The sequence below is a fragment of the Sceloporus occidentalis genome, unplaced genomic scaffold (genome assembly GCF_023333645.1).
Source record: "Sceloporus occidentalis isolate IW3139 unplaced genomic scaffold, rSceOcc1.0.p SCAF_17, whole genome shotgun sequence".
NCBI lineage: Eukaryota > Metazoa > Chordata > Lepidosauria > Squamata > Phrynosomatidae > Sceloporus > Sceloporus occidentalis.
In genome coordinates this window covers 3,154,585-3,164,848 of record NW_028316997.1, presented here as the reverse complement: position 1 = coordinate 3,164,848, position 10,264 = coordinate 3,154,585, and the positions used below count along the sequence as shown (strand labels likewise).

Below are 10,264 nucleotides of genomic sequence, written 5' to 3'. Positions count from 1 at the left end.
CCGCACTTAACAAAACTGTAAGTCGTGACATTGCATATGTAAAACTCGGTCACATGCATTTCATTTGAACAGCTTGATGAGTCACCAGACATTATGAGCCTTTGCTTAGCTAAAAATGGAGAGGGTATCTCGGTTTAACTCCTTGTATTACAGAGAAATTTTACTTTCCATTCGTTCTGTTATGTATCTCTATGCTATTATTGGTTTATGTCATTCTATTGAGACTGGGATTACTTTGTTATAGGAACTGCATCTAAGTGAATGCTAAGGTAACAATGCGTGTTTATTGATTATTTTCTGGTGCAGTTCTTAATTAAATGTAAAAAAATAGAAAGCAATCTTAGTATTTCTTGTACCCAAAAATGTGCGATTTATGTATATTTTAGATAGAAAATACTACCTTCTTCTTCAGCTTCCATGTATTAGAGCACTTGTGAATGATTTTTTTCTTTTCGTGTAGGCTTGTGCTTCGCACAAAACTTACAGCTATTTAGCCCCTTCAGTCTGAATGCTTTCATAACCAAAGGACCAAAATATTATTTGTCATTTTTACTACATATTTGTTAAACCATAATTCCCCTTTTGCATGTTTGATGAACCCACACACATTATACATCATTTTTGTTCAGGGGAAGTAGGGCCTTCTTTAAAAATGATAGCAATACATACTACATAATTATTAGTGATAATAGATTTAAAAATCTACACTAAAATAGAAAATGTTTTTTGCAATCTTGCGTAAATTATCTTCTATATTATAAGTGCCACAGCTGAACAATGACCTAATTTATGTTCAGCAGCATCTGATTACGGTTATAGATATTTTTTGTTTCAGAGGGTCACTTGTATGCTTCACATACTGCCCTATATTACATATTTTTAACATTATTGACTTGAGTGTAGTGATTTGTTTGAAATATTTTTTTGCTTATAGTGAAAGGGTTAAAGGTCACTTTTTTTAATAAAAAAAAAATATATATTTTTTTTCCCGGTGCAGTATGGCTGGAGATACCTGGGGATCTCTTATGTATTTTTTATGTCAGTGCATCATGGGAACATCACTGGGCTCCCAATTATTTATTTTTTTAAGTTTATTTCATTCCCTCACCCTTATGTTTTCCCTTTAGTGAATAAACACCAATGAGGTTTTAATGGAATTTAAAGATGGCTCTCTATTGTTTTTATGTCTTGAAAAAGCACAGAGCCTCAGATGGCATGTGCAGGGGCACTATAATATGTATATTATTTGTTTAACACATTCTATGTTGTATTTTACAGACTATTTACATCCTAAGAAATGCCAGTGACTCTACAGCATACCCCTCCAGACGGCGAATGGGGTTGGGTTGTAGTTTTGGGTGCTTTCATTTCCATTGGATTCTCCTATGCATTTCCCAAAGCCATTACAGTGTTTTTCAAAGAAATTCAGGAAATATTCAATACCTCATATAGTGAAATTGCATGGATATCGTCTATTATGCTGGCTGTTATGTATGCAGGAGGTAAGTTAGCCCATTTTTTTTTCTCTTTACAATTTGCCTATTAAACTTAATGATAAAATATGTAAATATAAAATGCCTGTCATTAAAATGAAGTGCCAAAAAACTAAATTTCATTTTTTTCCAGCATTTTTGCACTCTCTTACTCCATAATGTCTCTCTGACAAGGTTTTATATGATTGTTATACCTTTTTTTTCTAATGGGAGAACAAAATACACTTAAAACATAAAAACAAATGTTGCAGACAGCCTCTGAACACTGTTCTTTCTCATTTGTCTCTATCTCTTCCTAACTATTTCTCTCATTTTGCCTATATAAATACTCCCCCATCCCAAACAGATGCAACTATATAAAACACATCACAATTGCCTAGTAGTTTCATAACCCTAACATATTCTCTCATTCTATATTGTTCTGAGTTAATCTTAGATATGATGGTCAAGTAGGAACCTGAAATATATAACCTTTGGTAGTCACTAACATTTACTCAGTCCCTGTGGGAAAAAATCTGGAGCTCAATTCCTTAGGTGGCAGCTTTGACACTACTGGGGTTAACATAAAGAGAAGATGAAAAGGCATCAGTTTTTAAGTTGACCTCCTGAGCCACATAAGTGGAGACTTGCCTTTGGACAACTTATATAGCACCCTATATATATATATATATATATATATATGTGATGTGCCCCTTTTTTGGAATTCCCTCCCCCTGCTCCCTCAGACTTTCTCCCTTGTTCACAAAATTCAAAGGTTCTTATAAAACCCACTTTTTTTGAGACACATGCAACCTTTCTTCTGAACACTCAGCCAGCATCCCAATAAAGCCATCTGAATAACCAACAACCTCTGAAGATTATCCTGACTCCATCAACTCACCCTCAACCATCAACTAGATTGTAAGCTTGCAAGAGCAGGGCCCTCCTTTTGTACCAGTTTGTTATTGTGTGCGATTTAAATTATTTTTACTGACTCTGATCGTAAGAGCACTAAAGAATCTGCTGCCACTATATGAATCAATGTAATGTAATGTTGTCCTTACCCTAACATGTTAACTCTTTCCCTCTCCACTGGATCCTTTCCATCCATCCTTCAAACATGCAATCATAACTCCCATCTTAATGAAGCCCTCCTTGGACCATTCTTTTAAACTTACTATACTGTCTCTCTGCTTTCTCTCACCACTAAACGTCTTGATTGCCTTATGTATACCTGACTACCAACTTTCTCAATTTCAACTTGATCTTCACTCTGTTGAGACGGTTCTTGTTAAAGTGACCAATGATTTACTGAATCCCAATTCCAAGAATCTGTTTTGCTAATCAATTTGAACCATTTTGTCTTTTGGACTCTGTGGACCAGACTTCTTCTTTTTCTTCAAATCTTTCACAATCGTGCTCTCTGTGACACTGTTTTTTCCTGGTTGATATCCCACCTCCCTGGTCTAACTTCCCACTGGGAGCTCCGTCCTAGGATGCTATCTGTTCACACTTCACACTACCTAATATTTTCATTTGGCTCACAGTCCCACCAGTATACAAATCTACTTTTCCAATATTAATATCTTCTTCCCTCTCTTCTTCCCTCTTTGAAACACAGGCAAACCAATTAGTGACCCAATCAAACTGGACATCTGCACCATTCTCAAAAGCTGAACTTCCCTCCAATGCTAATGTTCCTTTGACAGACAATAATAAAACCATCATACCTACTCTACATGCTTAGTGCCTCAGTGTTACATTGACTCCAGCCCCACATTGCCTACATTCACTCCTTCCTGCAAGCTGCAACCAAAGCTCTTATGTATGCACTTATTATCTCATGTCTTGACTAGTCTGTTAATTATTGTTTTTTCCTACTGGTTTTATAATTAGAGGAGACTAGTGTTTGAGTGCCACCTAATCTCTGCTCCCAGAATTCTCCCCCACTTTAATTTTTAGGGGAAGTTTGGAGAATTGATTAGAAAAAAAATGAATCTCTTAAATCCACAAACCTATATTTTTTATTTTTGTGCTGAAATGTTTAGTTCTGACAAGGAGGTCCAATGATACCTGGTCAGTTCCCTGGGAAGCATGTAACACTCTCTTTAGTAGAAATATGTAATTTTCACAAAGCTGTGATTCCTTGGTTTTTGTTATTTTTTTTTAATGCTCTTGGAAATTATGATGTAATGAGCTGTAATAAAATGTTCTTTGTGACTACTAGTAGATAAACACTTTACACGGATGCAGACTGTGCAAAATAAGATACAGTCCAGGATGTTAGACTAAGAACTATTTCATATCCATATATATCTGTTTACCCAGGGATGTAATGTTTAAAGTCATCTATTATTTGCAGTAAGAAAAACTATTTGCAAGACATACCGAGCCTGTTTTACAAAAGAAAAACTGCTGAAGCTTATTTTTGTGAAAAGCTCTTATCTTAGATTTTAATCATAAATTATGGACTAGGCAAACAAATATTTGTTGTGCACAAGTATTTAACATATTCTGTCACAAATAAGATTACATTTAATTTCTATTTGCTCCCTATTTTTAATTAGCCCCTTGGTCACATGTAAAAGTGTATATACTGTAATACTTGTTTTTGTTTTTTTTTTACTTAAAATACTACAAACATTGGAATCTTCAACATGAACATTAGCTCATATGATTTTATTTTTTATTTCAGTTTCAGCATTGTTCACTGCATACTTGAAAACTGTATTGGTATTCCAATTATAATATGTTTGATAATGTAGTGTTTGCAACTTACTTTTTAGGAGCCAAATCGAGTTTTCCATGCATCCATCTCCATTTAAGCAGATCATTTCTGTTATCTATGTTGTTTATGGGTTTTCCTCTTCCTTATTGTCACGTTTGTCAGAATTCTGGTGTCATGTTACTGCATTCTGTTCTAATACTCTTTCCACAGTAAGAGAATCCATTCATCATATGCCTTCTCTGTAATAGTGTTGCGCATTTGTCATGTGAATCAAGTCATTAGTATGCCGAGAGAGATTATTTTCAGACTTTATGCTAAACTTTACCATACTTTGCAAATTAGTATTAGAATGTCAAATAAAAGCATTTGTATAAAACATATGAATATATACATCTATATATCTTATACATATGTGTTATATTTATGTCTATCGTGATATTTCATAATCTTTGAAAGAATTACAACATAATGAGCCATACAAATTCCTTCCATTGTAGCGGATACATTCTATAAATATATGTATGCATATGTGTTTGCCTCTAATAACATGCCTGCTTGCAAATATATACTTACAATGTTTTCTTTTTTTGTTCAACTTTAGGCCCTATAAGCAGTATCCTTGTAAACCGATATGGAAGCCGTCCGGTAGTATTGGCTGGTGGTTTATTATGCTCCTCAGGAATGATAGCTGCCTCTTTCTGCAACAGTGTCCTTCAGCTATACATCTGTGTTGGTGTTATTGGGGGTAAGTATCATAATTAATGCTTTCTCCTGTTCTTGTACAAAATACACCAAAAAGAGCAGCACTATTCATTACAACATAATTACATCCAGGGCCAGACTGAAAAGCAGCCCTGGAAACATTTGGAGACCAGCCCCATATAGTTTATCTCGCGGTCGAGCTCTTATACCCACACACACCTCTTATACATATCCGAGTCACACTATTTGCCAAATACATTCTTTTTATCACATTATTTGTATTAACATTCCAGAATGCACAATTGTTAAAAGGCCCTAATAAATTAAATACATTAGACATAATAGAATCAAAACATTTGCTACTGCAAACATATTTAGATGAAAAAGTTCCATTTTATTCAGTGGAACAAAACAGTGATCACATTATTCTTCACTATATTCTTGTAAGAAACTTTTATTTCTTTATTAATTCATGTAAACTATAAAAGCTGTGATTGAGAAAAATATTTTTTTTTTGTTTTCATTTCCTTTTTATTTGCCAACCTTCCCCCCCCAGTTATGCACATTTGCCCCCAATGGGATATAACCATGGAGTATGCCCGGCTCCCCCCCTAACCCTCGTTCCGGGGTCGGGAACTCTTTCACTAAGGCTTTGTGGGATCTTCAGCCTCGGTGATGCTGTGCCGTGGTTCAGGTTGAGATAGGTGGAGGAGATGGGTGACTCAGAGGACTGGGCCCCAATCTCGTGTAAGGGTAGGGGTGCTATGTCACTCGGGGCCGAATGGGGACCCGACACAGGCAACCAGATTATTTTCTGTTTGAAGTTTTTTTCTCATTGTTCTGGGGGATTGCCCGCTAGTGTATCCAGGCCCTTTGCATCGGGCGTACCACTCCAAAATGGCTAGGTAAGGTGCACAGATACACCCTTCTCGGGTGTGAGTCATGTCCTTTTAATGTTAGGGGATTAAACTCGCCTCAAAAGCGTTCCATGCTGGTCATTGATTTGTATAAGTCTATAAGTTTATATAGCGCTACAAGCGTCACAGGGTTCCAAGGTTTTCTATTCGTAGATACCCCCATATGTTTTCTTCCACTTGCCTTTTCGTAAAAACAACGGTGTAGCGATTTTTATACACAATCCTGGAGACTGGTGAGACAGTAAAGGCAGGGCAATCATCCTAAAAGGTTACTTGGGTAATGAAAAAATTACATTGGCTAATATATATATATGCCCCGAACTCTAGACAGCAGGTGTTCATTAAAATGATCTTGGGGCAGCTGGAGGCGCTTGCAGAAGGCATGGTAATATTAGGCGGTGACTTTAATGTGACCATGGACCCCGGACTCTACGGGTACTACTCGTACTCGGCTCTCTCATCTCAGGAGGATAAAGGAGGCTTTTGAAGGCACAACAAATACATACTTGGCGTGCTTTCAATCCGGAGGCAAATATTTTTCATACTTCTCGATGCTTCGTAATAGATATTCCAGGATAGACATGATCTTCCTATCTCATAGATATCTCCATCTGACCGGAAGGTATCGGTGGGCTCTATAGTGTGGAGCAATCATGCTCCTGTGTTTATACATTTGACCAACCCCTCGAGGGCATCACGCCCCAAGTTGTGGAGATTGAAGGAATCCCTGCTATCTGTTCCCCTACATAAAGCACAGATAGAAGACCACATTCAGGAATACTTCACCCTTAATGCTACTGACGATATTGATCCTACGGTCGTCTGGGAAGCCCATAAGGTGGTGTTGAGGGGCCAATTTATTAGTATGGAAACTATGTGGGAAAATAACATGCCTAAAGTCTCTACGTACATCCAATTCCGAGCCAGAGGTTCTATCTAAGCTTCTAGCGGCCTGATCTAAATTAGCGGACTAGCTGGCAAAAAAGATCCGTAGGGCACTTTCCCTTACACAATCCAAGTACTATGAACACAGTAACAAGACGGGTAGGGCCCTAGCGAGGGCACTGAGAAAAAGGCAAAGTCTTTTGTTTGTCCCTAAAATCAGGAATGCTAGGGGTCAACTTGTATTTCGGACCGATATCATTGCTGAATGTTTTCCTAAATTCTATCACTCCCTATATATAGGTCATCAAGGTGGGGATTCCCCGCAAGGGGCTTTTGATCGATGGAAGATTACTTTTCCAAATATGTGGGCACCCGCCTCGGAGAGGACACAATAGCATTTTTGGACAGGGAAATAATCCATGAAGAGATACAGGAGGTCATTAAATCTTCCCCGACAGGCAAGAGTCCGGGTCCTGACGGCCTCACCATCAGTTATTATAAATCTTTCCGGCAGCTTCTAATCCCACACCTTACTAAAATGTTTAACTCCTTGGCCCGAGGGTCCAAACTTACCCCGCAGGTGCAGGAGGCTCACATTGTGATCCTTCCGAACCCCGTAAAGACCCACAGATTTGTTCTAGCCATCGCTCGATTTCCCTGTTAAATGTAGACGTAAAAATCCTGGCTAAGGTGTTGCCGCTAAGATTGAGCACCCTACTCCCAGAGACGGTGAATAGGGATCAGGTAGGGCCAGTGATAATACCACAAAAATACTTAATGTCATTCATTGGTCTAAGGTATGGAATGTCCCGATGGGGCTACTCTCCACAGACTCAGAAAAGGCGTTTGACAGGGTGCTAGTCCTCAGAGTGCGTTCATATAATGCTGTCCTTCATGTTTGACCTCGGCTTGTTCCTTGACTACGTTGTTCTCTGGCATCCTGACCTTGGCGTGTTTACCCGTTTATCCTGTCTTCTAGAATCCTGACCTCGGCTTGTAGAACTTTCAAGTACCCTTAGGTCCTACCTGACTCCGGTGTCTCCAACTTCGTTGCAACGTGACAATTCACAACTCGAACGTGAATTATTTTTTTCTGGTGCTAGTTCATCCAATGCTTCTCTGAACCAGACTAGTGGACATTTATTCCTGCCAACTACCCTGTATGTCTCATTAATTAATCCTGCTGTTAATTTGATTTTGTTTTATATATTATACTCAAAATTGTTTACATTAACATAAAATGGAAATATGAAAACATCTTAAAGACATGTTTAACAGATATGTAATATATCAACAAGCCATATCTTAGTATTACATTTATAATTTTGTATTTTTTATCTTATTCATTGTACTAGCACATCCTTGCTATTTTAATCTTGTTTAACCTATTAGTTATATGGTTTTTCTTGAACATTTTTCTCTTTTTTTTTTTTTTTTTAGGTTTTGGATTAGCATTTAATCTACAGCCATCTTTAACCATCATTGGGAAATATTTCTTCAAAAAGCGTCCAATAGCTAATGGTCTGGCCATGGCTGGAAGTCCAGTATTTTTAAGCACATTGGCTCCACTTAACCAGTTTCTCTTCAATCAGTTCGGATGGAGAGGGAGCTTCCTGGTATTAGGGGGGCTTCTGTTAAACTGCTGCGTGGCTGGATCTCTCATGAGACCTATTGGTAACCAGCCACCAAAGAAAGATGTTGAAAAGGCAAATATAAGCAATGAGAAGAAGCTGACTGCATGGCAAAATATTAATAAATATTTAGATTTATCACTTTTTAAACACAGAGGATTCTTAATTTACTTGTCTGGAAATGTCATCATGTTCCTTGGATTTTTTGCACCTATTGTTTTCCTAGCTCCCTATGCTAAGCATATGGGTATTGATGAATATTCAGCTGCATTTTTGCTATCTATCCTAGCATTTGTAGATATGGTTGCAAGACCTACCATGGGAATGGTTGCAAACTCAAAATCCGTCCGTCCAAGGATACAATATTTTTTCTGTTTTGCTGTCCTGTATAATGGAATATGCCATGTTTTATGCCCATTTGCTAATGATTACACTGGTCTGGTGGTATATGCAGTATTTTTTGGATTGGCCTTTGGAATGGTAAGCAGTGTGTTATTTGAAACTCTGATGGATCTTGTTGGAGCAGCTAGATTCTCAAGCGCTGTAGGACTTGTTACAATTGTGGAATGTTGCCCAGTACTACTTGGTCCACCAATGGGAGGTAAGATTGTCTTTAATAACTTAGTGAAACTTTCCTTGTTGATATTGAAGTACAAATGTAATGAAAACTGGGATTGTTTCTCAAAAATTAACCTTTATTTTACCTACAAATTGTTGACAAAGTAATAAATTAGTGCACCATGCTGTCATATCTTCCTTAGCAACTGATATCTACAAAGGTGCATAATTAATGGCATTCATACTGCTATTATATATGTGTGTATGTATATAAAATAACATTACAAAGTTTGGGGTCACTTGTACATGTTTTTGAAAGAAAAGCTAATTTTGCACATTAAATTAACATGAAATGCATCAGAAATACAGTGCAGATTTAATGTTGTAAGTAAGCTTAAAACAGCTAATTTTAATGCTAAATCTTCATAGGCACACAGAGGCCATTTATCAGCAACCATCACTCCTGTGTTCCAATGGCATGTTGTGTTAGCTAATAAAAGTTTCAGTTTAAAATGCTAATTGATCATTAGAAATGCCTTTTGCAATTCTGTTACACAGCTAGACCCCAAACGTTTGAACAGTAGTACATATCTGTGTGTACAGTGGATATAAAAAGTCTACACACCCAGGTAGAAATGCCAGGTTGTTGTGAATGAGAATGTGACAAAGATAAATCATGTCAGAACTTTTTCCACCTTTTAATGTGATCTATAACGTCACAAGAACCTGGCATTTTAACAGGGGTGTGTAGACTTTTTATATCCACACATTAAATATATATATATATCTATATCTCATCCTTGCCCTGATGTAACATTTGTCAGTTAACATAACTAACTCTTGTGAAATAGTATGTAATATCTAACATATTGTGGCTTTTTTTGTCTTTCAGGTTGGTTGGTGGATATAACTGGAAGTTATAAATACATGTACTTTGTATGTGGTTTGATAGTTATTGTATCAAGTATTTATTTATTTATTGGAAATGCCATCAATTACAGAATGTTAGCGAAAGAAAATATGTCTAAGGATGGAAAAGATACAATGGAGAAAAGTCTAGAAACTAAAGAACCCCTGAATAACTCAGGAAATGTTGATGTCACCCCAAAGCGCTCTGATGTCTACACATCAGATAAAGAAACAAGTATTTAAGTGAAAATGTATTTATTTAGGTTTGTAGCATTTGAAACTTGAACAACTATTAGGCTGAGTATGTTAAATCTATGGTTAAATTGTAATCAGGGTTTCACACCACATCACCAGAACGCTGACAAGTGTTCATCAAGGGGAATGCTTTTATAGGTACAAATACCTTAGTTAAAATGTATCCAGATTTTTTGTATAGGTGAAACATATATCAAATGTCTCCTA

The 10,264-nt window shown here is 36.9% G+C and overlaps 1 protein-coding gene across 1 annotated transcript; it reads left to right on the top strand.

Moving 5' to 3' along the window:
* Positions 1-1,297: 1,297 nt before the first annotated feature.
* On the top strand, positions 1,298-10,045 carry LOC149302748 (monocarboxylate transporter 2-like). The gene is made up of 4 exons (XM_089481962.1): positions 1,298-1,502; positions 4,802-4,945; positions 8,145-8,936; positions 9,786-10,045. The coding sequence occupies exons 1-4, from the start codon at positions 1,298-1,300 to the stop codon at positions 10,043-10,045; spliced, it is 1,401 nt and encodes a 466-aa protein (XP_089338088.1).
* The last annotated feature ends 219 nt before the right edge of the window (positions 10,046-10,264 follow it).